This window comes from Taeniopygia guttata, chromosome 14 (assembly GCF_048771995.1).
Source record: "Taeniopygia guttata chromosome 14, bTaeGut7.mat, whole genome shotgun sequence".
In the NCBI taxonomy this organism is placed as follows: Eukaryota; Metazoa; Chordata; class Aves; order Passeriformes; family Estrildidae; genus Taeniopygia; species Taeniopygia guttata.
This window is the reverse complement of record NC_133039.1, coordinates 155,771-173,568: the sequence shown is the minus strand read 5'-3', so window position 1 is coordinate 173,568 and position 17,798 is coordinate 155,771. Positions and strand designations below refer to the sequence as shown.

The 17,798-nt window shown below is 44.2% G+C and overlaps 1 protein-coding gene across 13 annotated transcripts in view; it reads left to right on the top strand.

The window, feature by feature from the left end:
• The first annotated feature begins 5 nt into the window (after positions 1-5).
• IL21R (interleukin 21 receptor) overlaps positions 6-17,798 on the top strand; it is a 22,804-nt gene continuing 5,011 nt past the window's right edge. For 2 of the 13 annotated variants that reach the window (XM_072935823.1, XM_072935822.1), the window contains exons 1-6: positions 6-2,760; positions 4,605-5,164; positions 10,707-12,041; positions 15,091-15,196; positions 15,817-16,013; positions 17,440-17,591. In XM_072935823.1, the coding sequence (XP_072791924.1) occupies positions 11,987-12,041; positions 15,091-15,196; positions 15,817-16,013; positions 17,440-17,591 (510 nt within the window). In that variant the 5' untranslated portion in view covers positions 6-2,760; positions 4,605-5,164; positions 10,707-11,986. The other 11 variants (XM_072935818.1, XM_032751119.3, XM_072935817.1 and 8 more) reach the window with 11 other exon arrangements.

Sequence of the window (17,798 nt, the reverse complement as noted above, 5' to 3'; positions counted from 1 at the left end):
AACCCAGCAGTGGCAGCCACAGCTCTACAGAGACAAAGTCAAAGATGCTGTCTCCAGCTGTGAGAAATCTCTAAAAGGGAGCAGCAGCTGCAGGAAGCAGGAGTTATTAGTACAGCTCTTGTGGTTATTGCCCTGGCTGTGTGTTGCTTGGGAAGCACAAAGGTTATGTGGAATATGCTGACATACCTGAAAGTGGGATATAGGTCAGGTCCAAAAGGAAGGTGTTTGATTTATCATACAGCTTCCAGAGCTTACTTCTTTTGGGGTGGGGGATGTTGTCCTGTGTGCTTAGCCCTGGCATGGGGTGTATGTTTCTATACCTGCACAATCAAGACCTGAAAAAAAGATTACCATCATTTTCACTTACACAGTGTTATTATTGGTGACTGATTAGTTTTTTTATCTTGTAGAAACAAGAAGTTACTTCAGCAGCTGTAAAAGGATTCAGGGATTTCTAAGCAGTGTTTCTTCCCAGAAGGATTATCCAGTGTGTGGTAGGACAACCTACCTTAATGAAATACTTTTTTTTAGCTTCTTGTTCTTGTCCAATCAGAATGGGAATTAGCCTGCACCTTAAAGGCACTATGTACTTCTTGTTGGATAATTATTCAAGAAGTTTTACTGATGACTTCTCTACAGCATAATTATATATTTCAGTATGGTAAATTCCACCATAGTATGTTGCCAACAGCATAAAACAAATAAGAACCATAAAGTAATGGAGGTTTTCTATTCAAATGTACAGATTTATTCTCATTTAGAAAACTCTATATTGCTATTCATAAGGAAGGAAACCATAATGCTAAGCACAGCAACTGGTACTGCAAATCTCTCTTCTAAGTAGTAGAGGTGTCTATGTAGGGACACCGGTTGTGCTTTCTTTCCCTTTTACACCTGTGCACTCTCTTGCGTTCTTTGTGAGAAGAAAGATTTTGCCTCCACGAAGGCTTGTGCTTGGCTGGAGAGGTCTGCTTAGGCCAACTTTGCTGCAGCACTTTCTCCTCTGCTGAGCCCTAGCTCCATTTTGCCTTTCCCTGCCATTTTTGTTCCACATAGCTATGCTCTCCAGTCTGTACATTTCCATATTACTGTTTTCTGTGTGGGGTTATTCTTCCCTTTCTCTCCCTTCAGTGTTTCTCTGGTGAAATGGAACCTGACTCTCAGAGAAGGGGGATCCCTGTTCCTATGTCTTTGTATAACCCAGAGCTGGAGACAGACAGTGGGGTTGGGGTCTGGCTCACTCTCTTTCTGCAACAGGAATGGTGTCTGGCTGTAGTGTGTGCTGAATTTCCCGTTACATCCTCTAACCCTGCCACTTTTGCCATCCGTAGCTATTACCAGGCTATGAAACACAGGTGAGTTTCAAGTGACAGATTTCCAGCCCAAGCTGGTGATCTGCGCTTTGGGTGGTGAGTGGGAGTGGTGACTTTGAGCTGGCAGTGAGGGGTCTGGAGGTCACCACTTGGGGACCAGCCTGTGCCTGCATGCTTATACAGAGAGAGGCAGCTCATCCTCCCAAGAGAGGAGCTTTGGTACCCTCCAGGCATGTCCTTTTTGCAAGTGGAGGGCTCCTGCCAGGACAGAGAATTATTGATCACGGTAAGCATATATTCATTGGTTTTCAGGTTGTTTTGAAAGAGTGCCGTGCAAGTGAAGGCTTGTGCCAAATTTTAGCCTAGTTATAGTGCTGTTTATTACTTGCTCACAATCACTCCACCTCCACATCTTTCTCACTTGTCTACCTACCAAATACTAGCAACCTGGCTCACCATGAGTGAAATAGGTTCCTGAGAAAAAAAGCCGGTGCATTCACAGTTCAGGAGAAGCTAGTTCAAATACATTCCTTTCCCATTGCAGAAATGCTACAGGCTTGGCATCTTTTCATTTCTCTTCTGAACAGAGTTGGCTTCTTGGAAATATGCACCTGTAAGGATCAGCTGTTGGCAAATTCCCCTCAATCATGAGTTTTATCATTGCCCATAGAAAACTAACAATAACCACACAACAAGGGTTATCCTAGTATAGAGCAGGACCTTGAAGATGGGGAAGTCAGGTTCTTGGGGGTAGGGACAAGTTAATTTAGGGTGAAGGAGGGGTCAGCTTTTTAAATAGCTTGATTCTACCTCTTTCTTTGTGACCCTACATTGTTTAGGCAGGGTCCAGGGATGTCCAAGTGTTCACCCACCATGAGCTACAAGCTTTATGTAAGAAAACCAGTTCTTTTAAGTGTTGCAATGATACGGCCAAATGAACAAGGGGTTAGAGAACTAAATGTGAGGGTTGTAACTCCCAAAACCCTGCTCCCTAAAGTTTACCTCTGACTATGGAATTATGTGATAAAACTCCTTAATGAAGAGAGGCTGAGAGAACAGTTTGTTTTCTCCTAACCAGAAAACCTTTTAGGGAGCACAATTCATGCCTTTTTTGTTCTAGCCCTGACAGAGGTGCTTCCAAAGTGTGTTATTTTGTATGCAGTTTCTTTTATAAAAAAATAGGTAATGTTTAATAATTGTTGGGAGGACTATGCCTAGGCAATGACCAGGCATGTGTGCCATGCATGCACACAAAGAGAACATAAGAGAACATATCTCACCCCTGCAGATTGCTGAATACAAGGTCTGCCCCAGGCTCCCACGTGATGATGTATTTTGATCTCACATTACCCAGAATTTTCATTTCTTTCAGCACGCTTCTGCGACTGAGACCTTGCAGTCATGGCCACAGCCCTCAAGGCCTCTCCTACTGCACCTAAGTCACAAGGTCAGAAACCAAGCAACAGCTCAGCAGGAACTTTCTGGAAAAAAAACAGGGAGACCAGTGAACTGGTTTGGTTTTCAACTGTGGGTCTTTCTAATCAGATTGCTCCAAAGCAAAGGAAAAACACAGCCAAGTGAGGAAGAGAGCACTTTCCAGATACCTCACTAACACAAACAAAGTTAAAGCCTAATGAGTTGCCATATGTTGGCCTGTTCCCAGAGTGCCTAATAACAGCTATCAGCAGCACAGCTGGATTGCTAAATCCTGAGTGGTTTCATTCCTCATGACAAGCTTGTTGAGAAGAACTTTACACCTCTGCAGAGCTCTGGCCAAAGGCGCTTTGCTCTATTTGTTCCTTTTGCTGTCCTGCTTCCAGTCTGCCCCCACTTGGCTTTCTATAACATTGAAATGTCCATACTGTCCCTTCAGTATGACTGCAAGATGAAAGAGAAGAAAAAGTGGCAACAGCCCTAGTTGAACGGAATGGGGAACTGGCTGCTGTGGCATGTTTATCTGCATGAGGGGAAGAGCAGCTGTTTTTGTCTTTTTTTTGCTCTTAGCCAGAATGCTGTCTATAAAACTGACCATCTTTGCATAAGACCTAAGATTCTATATTCTGAATGCAGAGAGGCAATTGTCATGGCAAGAGTACCACAGTCTGTCTTTGGTCGAGGGATTACTGTGCTAGACCTGCCGCAGTCCAAGGAGCATGGCAGGCGTCCTAAGGAGCTCCTGCCCCAGTTTAGTGATGGATCAGCCATTTCCTTCATCCTGTCTCTACCCAATCGTAAAGAGCAGGGCATTCATAACACTGTGATGTTTGTCCTCTGATTGAAGGCTACCAAGTTGGTGACTAATACATAGTACTGGGATTTTCCTACTTGTTGCTGTTTCCTCAGCTCTTAGAAATGGGGAAATTTGCTATAAGCTGAAGGGTTTGAGGTTGACTGCTTCTCCCCAGCTCAGCTACTGCTGGTTTCACTTGCAATGAGCCACCCACACAGCAACAAGAATTATAATGAGGTGAGAAAGCTGGACGGCGTTCTGGGGGTAGAATTTCCACGCCTGGGTCAACCTTTTAACCAGTCCCCAGTTCTTGTTTTGACGGCCTAGGGAGTTTCTATTAGAACCAGATGGGCATTGGCCATGGCTAGCTGTGGAGCCAATGCCTGTGGTAAACACCCAGCTGAGGTCTGGAGGAGCTGGCCTGTACTGTGCTGCAAGTGCTGACCAGTGCACATGTCTGACAGGCCGTGGGCTTGAAGGTTGTGCAGGGCAGTTCACTGCTGGGTGGTCTTCCCTCTCCACTGCCTGGCTGAGATGCTTCAGAAACACATAGCATGCTCCTCCACAACATGATGGGGGCAATGAAGCCATTAAATGCCTTGTTTCCTCCGCTATGGCAGGAATTTGGATACACAGTTTGGCCTGTGCTGAGTATTTCATGGCCTCATTCTGAGCTGTACTGGGCCCTTGCAACAGACACTGTTGTCCAGAAGTATTAGGAATTCTTCCCACTTCTGGTCAAGCTGCCTTTGCTTTTCTTGCAACTTAAAAACCTCTGGCTCTGCTTCTATATTGGGTTTGTGTAGCAGCATTTTATAGTGGAAGGGGGCTAGAAGGGTGGCTTTTCTGAGAAGCCACTCCCTTCCTGCCTTTTCTCCTAAAGACACATCACTTTGCTGCTAGTGACATCAGAAGACACCAAATGTGTTAGGATTGCATGTTCTGTGGTTTACAGATGCAGCTGGCCACCCCCCTGCAGCGTACTGTGTGAGGCCTTTGCTTTGCACATGCTGCCACAGCCAGAGGCTGAAGACAGCTGCTTGTTGTTCACCCTGTGACAGGTGCCGGAAGCTGCCTAAGGCACACTCCATTGCTGCACCAGCCCCGAGTGTGGAAGAGCTGCCGCCAGGCAGGATAGGTGGGACATGCTGATTTTTGACAGCTGTGGTAAAACAGAGCTCCATGAGATGTAAGACCTTGCCATAAACAGCTGTGTGCCAGGAGTAGAGTTCTGGTCTTGGTGCATCCTCAACTGCAGAGATCTGGGGACAAGCTGATCTATGTTGCCTTAAGTGGGTCAATTTCTGCCAACTTGCATGGAAAGAGCAGGGAGTTCTGCCAGCATTGCCAACTCAGGTGAACACTGTGGGAATGTGTGAGTCTTGCTGACCTCATGCAGAGATGCTCTGGGCACGCTTTGCATGGTGCAGCTGCGGATGTTGGGTTTGAGCCTGAGCAGAACTGTAGGTTTCTGTTCCAGATGGTCAGGGTGAGTTCACAAGCACAGTCATTCCTGTTTCTTTTTACCAGCATGTGTTGGGTGATTTCCTAAGAGAAGATACAAGCCTCTGTGCAATCTCCTCCATGTGAGCAAGATGTACATAGCCACAGCTCTGTGAAGGTAAGCTCTTTTCCTCTGGCTAGAGCCAAAGTGATGTCCTCTTACTACAGCATTCATGCAGTATGGGTTCAGACATCATGGATATTGGGGAAAACAAGAGGCTGACCTCAATGTTGATGACTACAGATAACTGGCAAAGGCAGAAGGGAGGCAGGAGGGCAGGATGCTGGGGTCTCTGCAGGTGACATTCAGTATTCACCAGACTGAAAGCAATGCACTCCTCCCTCCCCTGCAGCATTCTGTGTCAGCTCAGAGCCACCACCTGTGGAGCTTTGGTGTTTTTTAACCTGCTGCTTTGCTGACTAACACCTCCGCTTTCTGCTTGGCTCATTCATATTTTAGCTTGCTTCCTGGGCTTTGAGGTGGTTTCTTCTATTGCTTTCCCTTCCAGCAGAACACTGTTACTCATGTCTCAGCTGTTCTGCCATTTTTCACTTATTGTAATGTATGATTATCTTCCTCCTAAATGTCACCAGCCAGCAATGGTGCCTTTGACCCTAAAGTTATGCCAGGTCTGTCTCTCTGACGCTGCTGGGGATGTTGGTTTAATTCTGTTATGACAGGAAGAAAGTACAGAGGTAGTACTGTTTCTCTAGAGTTTTTTCTTTTTTTTGTCAAATCATGAACTTAATAACTCTAAGCATGACTGGTTTTATATCCTAGAGAAAGGAATTACCACCTCTGAATGTTGTTTTTCAATTATTTATCTTGCTGATAAATACATAATTATGTTGCCCTTCTTCCAGTGATGGAAAAATGGTTTTGTGTCATGAATAACAGAATCTACCAAGCCTTCCTTGTGTGCCCTTCACACTTGCTTCTTGGTGAATATTATTGCTGCAGGCTAGGCTGAAATTATACTTTTTATGAGTTAAATTTGAGGAAAACAGGCCTTTTTGTGCAATATGTTTAAATTTATAAAGCCATTGGTCTTACAGTGCTACCAGTTTTCCTGTTTTTAAAATTAGCTCTGTAATATTAAATGTATATTATTGCAGAGTTTAAAAGTAGCATGGCTTGTGACTGCCAGACTATCACTCTTTGGACTGATCAGACATGCTGCTCTTTCCCTCACTCCTCTGCATAGATAATAATATTGGCACACCCTGGAGGATCCTGTGTAATCAGGGGCCAAAAGCTACACCACTGTCCTGGTGTGCTATCCTCACAACAGAAAGACATTACTAAGAGCATGGGAAATTTCTGACTTAGCCACTCAGCCTCATAAACCTTGTACTGTTCCACACTGCACCCAAGATAGGTGACAATCTCCACAACCCACAGGCACCATCAGCTGAGACAAGTCTTTTCTAGAAGCCTGGGCCTGACATTGTGCCTGTAAGTGATCCACAAAGCCTGCAGAAGGGAGAGCTGGTCTTTCACAGAAGCTGCTCCAAACACAATGAGGAGTAGCTTCTGGATTAACTCATGTGACCTTCTCCATGCATGTTCTAACAGTTACCAGCAACTACCTGGCAAGCATGGTCAAGACCCACCTGCCCTGGCCTGAACATTCCAAAACATCTGTTTTTCACAGGGTGAGGCAGAGGTCTGGAGGCTTAACATGGAGCTCCCTCATCCTGCACCCTGCTGCTTTGTGCTAACTAAACTGCTGCAATCGTCTTGGGTTATTACAGCTCCTTGTTCTTCCTCCTAGCTCCTCCTACCTCCACACTGTGTTGTATGTGCCAAATGCCTCCACAGTGCTGCTCATTTCCCTCTTGTCCATGGATACAGTTAGTGTGCCTGGGTTCCTTGAAGCCCCTTTAAAGGTATAATTAGGTGAGTTGATGGACCCTCCCTCAGTGTGAGCCTTGCAATCTAAAGAGACCTGGCCCAGACACAAGTCCCCGGCATGAGATGCGACCGGGGTGAGCCCCTCACCTGTGTAGGAGCCATCTGACCTCCCTGCCTGTGGTCTAAGGACTGGTGCTATTGGCTTGATCCGGGAACCATTTTGAGAATGGATGGAAGCTGAATGCAGTGGTATTGCAGACTGTCTCCAGTGTGGCTCATGCTGTACTATGCAGTTTGGCTTAGCCCTTTAATACCTTGACACTGATGCCTCCTCACTGCACAAATCTAAGCCCCACTATGACCTTTTAGATAGGAGGCTTGTGAGTTTTTATCAGCTCTCCCACCCTTTTCTCATGTAAGAAAGCAGAGCAGTACAGTAATAAATGTTGTGTGGGTGTTTGGACCTGAATTCATCACCTCTCACCACATCCTTCTGTTGGCACAGTAATACTGATACACTCGTGACGTCAATCTCCATTTATCGCTGTGTATTCCAATACACCACGGCCCTTGCTTGTGCACAAGTAGGCTTTGCTCTTACTCGGTGCTGAGGAGACCCGCCTGCTCCTCAGCTCCCCAGGCGGGGTCTGCAATTGCAGTAATGATTTAGCCAGGCTGGTCATGGAACTGTTGGAGGGCTGAAATGCACAGAACAGGGCAGGTAATATCCATGTTTCCACCAATTTTCCCTGCTGCCAGTTTGTTCCTGCTTGATGTTGCAACTTCACTGTAAATCTTTCTTATAGCTGATGTGGCCCTTGTGCCCCAGCTGTCATTGCTCTTAGCCTCGGGAAAATCAGAGCACCCCTTCGTCTCCCTGTTGCTTCAGCTTTCTGATTAGATGGCAGTGTGCCTTGATAATGATTTTTTTTTCAAGAAGGAAGCTTATTTGAGCATATAACTGGTGGACTGTGTCTTCCACTCTTTTTTTGCTTGGGTGCAAAAAATTCATTTTCTCATGCTTGGAAATATTTTTTCCCTTTTTTTTTTACTTAAACTGAGTTCTTAATTAGTTTTGATATGGGGTGTGGGGTTTTTTTTTGTTTTTTTGGGGATGTTTTTTCTAGTGGGGTTCTGTTTGTTTCTTTTGTTTTTGGTTTTTTTTTTTTTCCTTTCTTGTGTGTGTGTGTGGTTGTTGTTTTGGGGGTTTGAGGGGTTTTTTTTGTTTTGTTTTTTAAGTACATACATTTCCTGAAAACAGTTCAAACTGTGAGCTTAGATTGCATCAATGTTTGGCAGCTTATAGTATCGTCATATTTCCAGATCCTTAACAAAAATAATCTTCATAAACGTCTGTCGGTATTGGTCCTATTTCCTATTCTCTGGTTTATTAAAAACTGGTAGCATCATTTACGTGTGTATATTATGCAGGGCTACTCAGCTTTATTGCTGTGGTCTCATAAGGATATTCCAGAGTTTGCAGATGTGGTATTTGGCAGCTGTACAATGCTTAACATTTTATAACAAATGTCTGTGTTGCAAGGATGCTGATTCTGAGTCCCCATTTCACAGACCAAGAAAATGAAATGAAGCAGTAGAAAGGAGTTTTCTAATGCCAGACTTGGAATAAGTTCCTGCCTCTGCTTATTGCCCACTGTCATTCTTTTCTCCAGGTGAACAATCACATGCTGACAGACAGAAGCAAATGGGAAGGGTGTAACAAATGGAGGGATGTAGGAAAGGTAGGGGTCCCAATAATAGACTGGGATTGAAGCTTGCAGGGGGCCTAACTGGAGCATGCTTCAGAATTAGGGCTGCTATACATCTCCACCGAAGTCATGAGGTCTTTGGCATCAAAGACCACAAGGACACTGCTGCAGAGCTGCAGTTTCCCCAGCTCTTCTGCACTGTCTTGTCTGTCCATGTCTTATCATAACAATCTGGAGCACAGCCAGGAGTCAGACAGTTTCAGCAATACTGAAACTGTCTATGGTGCTCTTGGAGGTCACAGTCTTTTCCTACCACACTGAGGTAGGGAAAAAGAAGGAGATAAATGTTGGACTAATCTGTGGGCGCTGGCGAGGGTAAGAGATGGGACAGTGGCATCCCAGCTTAGGAAGTATTGTCTCTCTGTTTCAGCTATTTTAGCAGATCCTACCGGTTTTCTTATTTTTGCTACTGTGCTCTTCCTCATGAGTCTTCCTTCTAGATTACAAGGCTGTATGCTAACCTCTCCCCATTGTGTAATGGCAGTCTCTGGTAACTCTGTAAGACATCTACCCAATTAGCTACTTGGGCTCCTTGCTTTGACTTTTTCCAGTTCATTCCTACCTGTCCTTTCAGGTCAACGGTACCATTTTCTGAGCAGAGAAAGAAAAGTAGGGGAGGCCCTTGAAAGAAACCACAGTCCAATAGGTAAAAGCAGCAAAGACTTTCCTTGCATTGGTCTGTTCATTTAGGCAGGAATAAACATAAAAGCAGGGAGCTACTGCAATATCATTAATACAAAGCATCAGAGGCTCTGCCTGTTGGATTTTGAAATAAATGGTGGGTCTGCAGGCCTCTCTGAGGGCCCAGCAGGCCTTCCTGAGGGCTTTTCCTTTTCCTTTTCCTTTTCCTTTTCCTTTTCCTTTTCCTTTTCCTTTTCCTTTTCCTTTTCCTTTTCCTTTTCCTTTTCCTTTTCCTTTTCCCTTTCCCTTTCCCTTTCCTTTTCCTTTTCCTTTTCCTTTTCCTTTTCCTTTTCCTTTTCCTTTTCCTTTTCCTTTTCCTTTTCCTTGTTGTCTTTGTTTTCCATGGTGGCCAAGAGGGTGGAGCATGGCAGTCACAATATTAAGTAATGCTGAGATGGGCTCATGGTGCAGCCAGTCTCAGTATGAAGTCAACTGAGCAGGTTCCACATGGCAGGATAACAGCAAGCCATCCTCAAAGGAATGAGGATTTGGAAAAGAGCCATGGAAGATGGGTGAGATCATAAGGTGGAGTTAGAGAGTGGGCTGTATCTCGGTGACTAGGGACTACACCACCAGAAGTAGTGGTAATGACTAATAAGTTATTATACAGAGAAAACTTGGAGATCTGCTTGGACCAGAGGGGTCAAGAAAAGATGTTTACTCAAGGCAATGTGTGATGCAGAAAGAAGATAGAGAGTTTGCCCTGCCACTGGCAACAAGTGAGGGAGGATGGCAGAGTGCCTGGGGCTCCTTGCTGAGCTGGAACAGTGCTTCATGGGCAGGGTTTGTTTGGCAGGAAAGAAGGGGCAGCAGCTGCATCATTGTTCCCACAGCAGGGTGTGACACAGTGTGTTTGTGGCACCTCCAGAGCAAGTCTTGCTAGTCTCACCTGGGCACTGATGCCCTGAGAACATGTCTGTGAGCTCACATGAGGCTGCAGGGGCTTTCTGGTGGCTGCTAAATTTGTTTTGCTTTCATTATTTGAGTAAACCTGGGAAATTTTTAGACACCGCAAATGTTCCTGAAGTCTTAAAGGCTTCATGGGTTTCTCTCTGCTGGATGATTGCCTAGGTATTAGTTGCTTGTGATGGATACTGCATAGACACCCCAGGACCTGGATACCTGAAACCCCCCCATATTAATACAGGCTGAGAGACAAAGAGATTGTCAGCTCTGCTGACAAGGACCTGGGGGAAGTGGTGGATAAAAAGCTGGCCATAAGCAGGTAATTTGTGCTGGTAGCCCAGAAACTCCTGTATCCTGGGGTTCTTCCCCAGCAGTAGAGCTGGTAGAGGGAGAGGATTCTTCCCCTCTACTCTTCTCTCTTGAGACCCTAACTGGTGTTCTGCCTCCAGGTCTGGACCCCCAGTGTGACAAGCATGTGGAGCTGCTGTATTGAGTCCAGAGGAGGAAGCACCTCTGCTATGTATGACAGACCGAGAGAGTTGGGCTTGCTCAGCCTGGAGAAGAGCAGGCTTTGAGGAGACCTTACTGCAACCTCTCATTATTTAAAGGGAGCCAGTAAGAAAGATAAGGACAGACTTTTTAGCAGAGTCTGTTGCAACAGGACAAGGGGTGATGATTTTTTAAATTAAAAGGGTAGATCAGACTAGGTGGCATGACACATGCGCCCTTCCTGCTGTCTGTGCATCCTTGCAACTTGCTTTCAGTTAAACTATGTCGCCAAAATAATATACATTGCTTCTCCAAAGTCTTGTCCCATTTAAGAATAGCTTGAGAAAACAGTGCTGAAGTCTGTACTCGGTATCAACAGCCAATACTCTGCAGAGAGTACATTTTAAGTCTTTCTGTGCGCATCCATGTGTTTCCATAAATATTTAAATGCTGTGAAAACACAGCCTTAAATACATTATATGACTTGAGGGCTTTGTCTTGGAGCAGGAGCTGTGGGTTGAACAGTCATCTGTGATGCCATTTCCTCTTTTTTAAACATCCTGCTGTCATCTTCTCTGAGGACTTTCTTGTAGGTTCTCTTCACTATACCATCAGGGCAGCCTTTCCCTGCAGTCAGTACTGTACATTGTTCTCTTGGATGCAACATGGGAGGCTGAGGGTTTTTTTCTTTTTTAATTCTCGTCTGTCTTTCTGGAGTCCCTTAACTAGATATTTCATGCTTATTTAACTAAAGGTAGGCAAAATCAATGAGTTCTCACCAGCTTTCCTCACACAGGCCCACAATCATATTCAGACTCCATTTGGCTAATTCACTGCATAGCTGTTTAATCTGCAGCAATGTCACTTCTAGTAGCAAGCCATTCCTAGTTGCAAGATACTAATGAAGAAAAAATTGGTTTGCAACTAACCTGAGTCTTTCTTGTTGCCTGAATAACCCAAGCTGCAGTCACTTTGCTGCTTTGTCTGTGCATGTGCTAGCAAGTAGCAAAGATTTCACTGACCATCCTTATGGCAAGTCGGCATGCTGTTGGTCATACCCCCCCTTAACCCATGGAATAGATAAACACAGGAGAGCTGAAAATAATTGTCTAAATAAGGCACACTATTTTTAGACGTTTAAAGTCTGAGCAGAGTTCTAAATTGGTTGTGGGAGTCTTGTTTGTTGTTGCTTTGTTTTGTTTTGTTTTTTTCTTCCCTAGGACATCCAGTAAGAACTACCATGAAGAACAAGCCGTGGCTCCAGAATATTTTCTTCTGCCTTTTATTCCAGTACAGTAAGTCCTCAAATATTTCTTTCAGGTTGTACAACCACAGGATTTATCTTAGTGACCATATATGCCAGCTCTGATGAGATGTACATGGCACAAAGTTGCCATGGGACAGCAAGTACAAGATAAGGTCCCCAGGGAGAGAGTTCCATGCGGTAATGAGTGGAGGACAGGGACGGGAAGGTGCACAGCTGGGCAGAGTTCAGCCAAGCTGTGCACAGCTCTGGGGACCAGCACCAGTGGAGAGCCTGCAGAGGCAGTGCCTGCCTTGCACTGAAATGTCTCCTAGTGACATTAAAGTAGGATTTCCCCCACCACAAATACCCTTTGCTGTAGAAAAGGTTCCGGTGGCCAAGACCAGGATGCCCCCAGGGTTGCTGCTGGCTAGTCAGCCAGGGTCAGTGTAGTGAACCTCTCCTAGTCTGAGTCCGTTTGCTTAGGACTGCACTTGTGCATACAGTCATCCCCCCTCTTTTTCTGGCTCCTACCCACACTGCAAACTCCAGCTGACTCAGAGCTGACTTTCTGAACAGATCAGCAGGACAGAAAAAGGCAGTGACAACCAAGTCTGCAGGGAACCATGCAAGTTTAGTATCTTACCTGCTGCTTGTAGGCAGAGAATTGGACCTGTCCCAGACCTAAATAAGGAAAAAAGATGCATTCAGAATTATATCTTCATGTCATAGGGGACCACTGTGATGTCTGATCTCAATTTTGCATGATGCAAGCCAGGGAATTACCATGTACTAATTTCAGTTTGGATCAATCTAGATCTTACTGTTAGAAATATTCGAGGTTTGTTTCTGAAGCTGCCAAGGAGAGACATTTCATCCTAGATCTAACTAATTGGTTTTAGGACACTTAATTATTCCTTTCCCAGTAAAAAGCTGTCCTCTTAATTTTGTTAACAGTTTCTTGCCCAAAGATACCCTTGCAACTTACCAGCTACCTAGGAATAGTAGTCTGTCTACCTAGGAATAGTAATCTGTTTGAATAATTAACATAATAGCATAGAAGAACACTAATTACTGATGCTTAATAGCCTATTAATACTTGCTGCCCTTTCTAAAGGAATGCAAGAGATTCCTATCCCTGTTTTTTCGAGGAGAATAAAGTTAGGCTAAAAGACAAAAAGTATGTTGCTCAGGATTCTGAACTAAACAGTGCTTGGTCCACGACCCTCAGAAGTGTCTATTGAGGGGTCAAAATAAAATGTGAGAACTTAATGAAAATTTTAGAAAAAATTCTGAAGTCGGTGTGAAATTAAAAAGTCAAATTAAAGGTTTAAAAAAATCATACGAACATCCTTGGGACCAATCTGTTGCAAACATCCCCAAATTTCTTCTGCCACTCTCCTACACCTTTGGGTTAAGAAGGATTTTGTACGCAAATCTGAGTGCTGCCCAGAGCTTGTGTAGGGAGAGCAGTGTGTACTCTGATATGTGAGGAGTAGGAAGTAAATGTTGTGATGGATGGCTTCAGCAGTGAAAAGTTGGACTTTGTTTTCCTCTGGACTTACCCCACCCTAGAGGAAGGCTGCACCCTCTGCTGGACACGTCTGCTGTCTGTTGTGACTATAAACGCAGACAACTTGTTTATGTGGACAGCCATTTCATCTGGAGGCTGGAACAGATGTTTCTGGTCCATCATTGCACACAGTGTCTGCATTCCATGGTGGTTCTCTGCATACAGCTTCAGCTGTAAGATTGAGCATTGGAGTTGTTGAGCACATCACATTAGCAAACAACACTCTGGACATAAACATGTTGCAACAGGGAAGGAGGAAGCAGGGAGTGCAGCTTCTCTAACCAAGAAAGCAGCAGAACAACAAAGGGAAGTGAGCTTGCAGCATGGTTAGCATCAAAGGGTTTGGTTGCCTGATGGCTGCAAAGTAGTGTGTTCTCAGGAGCCTTTACGGTAGGGGAGGACACATGCTTGATTTAAGCATGGATGTAACAATCTTGAGTCTTTTCATAGATGATGGCTATTTTATTCCCACCGAAAATGGGTAATACTTTATGTGTCAGAAATGAATGGTGTGAACCAGCATGGCATGCTGCAGCTCCTTCAGGCCTTTCCTCATTCCACCATTCCCAGTGCAATGGTGATGGTTCTTGTCAGCCCAGGAAGCTGTCAGGAGGGGACTCATCAATGCAGACATTTCTCACTGTGCTACTATCATTTCTGCCTTGAAATCCAGGGAGAAAAGTGTATTATGTACAGGACAATTGTACTTTTATAAAACACATAGTGGATACTGCTCTGTGAGCAGAGCTCCCACAGAACAAGTACAAAGAGTATAAACGCTGCTTTGTGACCCCTTCCAAAAAATTACTTGATTTTCCTAATGACCAGTATAAGTTCTACAATTGCGTTTCAAATTCTTTTGAGAAGTCTGTAATTAATAAATTGTGCTTATCAGAATGTTTTATAGAAATTACAGTAACTATAAATTTGCAGTATTTTTTATTCCCAAATTTAATGAAAAACATACTTCAAGACTCTGGAGCTGGACATAAAAAGTATTGATACTGAAGATATCAAGCTTTAGAAAACAGAAAAGAGAATGGCAAAGAAAAAATTACTAAAATAGCACTTGAAAAAAATGTGTAAAGTGCTATGTAGATGTACAAAGAAAACTAGACTAGCAATGAACAGTACTCAATTTAGAAAGTGGTATTATTAAAATGTTTGAATATGCTACTGTTTCTTACTGGGTTTCAGTCCTCTTCTATGTGCCATATAAGCTAAGGTTCTTGCAGAAATGTGACTCTGCTGTAGTGATTCTATGAGAGTCACAATTTGGGCATTTCCTGATTTTGGTTACCACAATGTTTTTAATAGGTTTTTGTTTGACACTTATCTTGCTATCAATGACTTGTCACCCTGTAGAGTTGGAACATATCTTGTGCTCCAAAACTGGAGACTTTCAGTGGGAGGGAGGATGGTTGTCAGAGACTGGTCTGTTCCCTTCAGATTTAGTGGGAACCCTGAGGAGTGCATATGTTGATTTATCAACATATTGATATTGTGTTTTCTCTTTCCAAACCTACAGTTATATGTTGTGAAAACCTCACTTGTTTTGTGGACTATGTAGAGACCCTGTCCTGTATCCTGCGAGATGAGCTGGGTGCTGGTTCATACAATCTCACTGCTACATGGTATGTCTTGGTGGGATGAGCAAAGTCCAGTAAGCAGGAGCCTCCACATGGCCATAGCACACTGATGACCTTCTGTCCCCTTTGTTAGGTAGAACTCCTGTTTTTGCTGCCATGCTGTTTTTTTCACTTGGTATTTTTCACTCCAGTTACAAACTGACTTCTTCCCTTGCAAAGGACCCCTGGTTCCTGTCTCCACTGACTGTGCTTCTTGCTGCTGACTGCTATGCTGACTCCAGCTTCCTTAGCATTGCCTTCTTTGCTACCTTGTGAATACCTTGCCCTTTGCTGCTGTTAAAAGTGAAATTTCACCCCTGTGCATTGGCAGGGCTCATGTAGATTGTCCAGTCTACTGCTGTTATGCCCTAGCATGGAAGTGGATGCAGTCTTGGGCTGTGTAGCCCCAAGGAGCACCTTTCCTTTCCAGAAACACTTTCCTATTTCTGTCAAAGATGCTAAACTGAGCAAGTAGAAGGGGAAAAAATGTTGAAGTTCAAAAATAATTTTTATTTGAACATGTTGATTTTTCATTTTCATAATTTCCTTTGCCTGGTGGTTCATCAAAAAATTAATCCAACTACAGCATGTGATATATGCAGACTTCTTTGGTTTGGCTTTTTTAGGGTTCCTGAGGAAGATCCAGAAAATACTGTGGCTGCCTGCAGTCTCCTGCAATTGTCAAGAAACACCAGTCACACGCAGTACATGTGCACTGTGGACATGACTGAACTCCTGGCAGATACCAAAGTACAGGTGGATGTTACAGAGATAGCTGATAGGCAGCATGTGCTTTCCAAAGACTTTTATTTGTCAGACAACAGTAAGTATAAAAATGGTGAATTCCATAAATACTGTTTGACTTTTTGTGCTAGGATAGTCTAGACAAGGAGTGAGATTGGCAGCAAGCAGTGTTGGGGCTATGTTTGCGGTACACTCATCTACATAAAGCACCATGCTCTTATTATTGCTATTATGCTTGAGGCTGAGCTTCGAGCTGGCTTTGTCCAGGCTTTTTGTGCAGAAATTCCTTTTCCCCATGAAGCAGTAGGTGATAAACATCCACCTTAGACCAGTCTCATACCTAGGCTATGCAAGAGCTTGTTCTTGGCTGGATTCTAAAGGGCAGCAGGAATTACTTTATAACAAATGTCACAAATCACAGAATCCTTAAAATGGTTTTGGTTGGAAGAGACCTTAAAGGTCATTCAGCTCAACTCCCTGCCATGGGCAGGGACACCTTCCACTAGACCAGGTTGCTCCAAGCCCCATCCAGCCTGATCTTGGACACTTCCAGGGATGGAGCAGCCACAGTTTCTCTGAGCAACCTGTGCTAGTTCCTCACCACCCTCACAGACAAGAATTTCTCCCAGATATCCCATCTAACCCTGTCCTCTGTCAGTATAAAGCCATTACCCCTTGTCCTATCACTACATGCCCCTGTCAAAAGTCTTTCTCCAGCTGTCTTGTAATATTCAAGGAGCTGGAGGCTCCCAAAAGGCTTTTGCAGTGGACATGTGAACCAACATGACATTATTTTGGGTGGCACAAGGTGTCCCAGATGTACTGGATGTGGCAGTTCCCCTTCCTGGGGAAATTCCTAATCCTCTCTCCTGCATGACACCAAGACTGAATGCAATCATGTAGCTGACTTGGTGGAATGTTGGTTCTGGGCTGTGTATCAAACTTTGAAGAAAAGGAGTGATTAGCCAGGCAGATGGGTACCACACAGACACAGGAAAAGGATTTTCCTATTTGGCTTCTTCTGAAACTTTACTTGAGAAGTGTCATCTTTTTGACAAATGCCTTAACATTTCAGGAAGCCTCCTTGCTCCCATTTACAGAATAGAGATTGAGTAGTGGTGCTTTGCATATCTCCTAGAGGCCCTCATCCAAAGGCATCATAGCTCTTTTATGTCATGAGAAGGACAAGGTGCTTTACATTTTACATAATCTCCCAGGAGTTTATTAGCTCTGTGTACTATCTTTCCTTCTCTATAGGCAGAGGAGGCTCAGAGACAAGCAGAAGATATATTCAGAGAAATGTTGTCCTGACTTCATTATACTCCTCACATGTGAGGTTCTGTGCAGGGCTGAGGACAGGAGTGCTGTGGATGTTCTCTAGAGTAGGAAGGCCCACCACTGCCAGGGCAGCTTTTTTACCTACTCACTCTGCATTGCTGATACCATGTTGGGCCATCTCTTAACTGTAGTAATCTCATGAAAGGTAACACCATCCTGTCTTTCAGTAAAACCACAGCCTCCATTCAACCTGACCGCTTTGTTCTCAGAGGGTTACAATATATCTTGGGAAACCATCTACCACAACTCTTCTTTCTACTTTTTGAATGAGGAGCTGGAATATCAGCTGCGTTACAAAAGAAGAACAGACACCTGGGAGGTAAGTGAGATGTCAGTTTACCATCAAGTAGGATGTACCAGAAAAGAGGGGGCCAGCACAATTAGGACAGTAGCACTGGTGGGAAAGAAAGGTTTTAATGGTTTAGAAAAAATGTCTCTCTGCTTGACTGGACTGAAAACAGGCGAAACAAAAAATTGAGAAGCAGAAGCTGTATGAGAATATTAGATCCTGTGAGGAAGACTGATA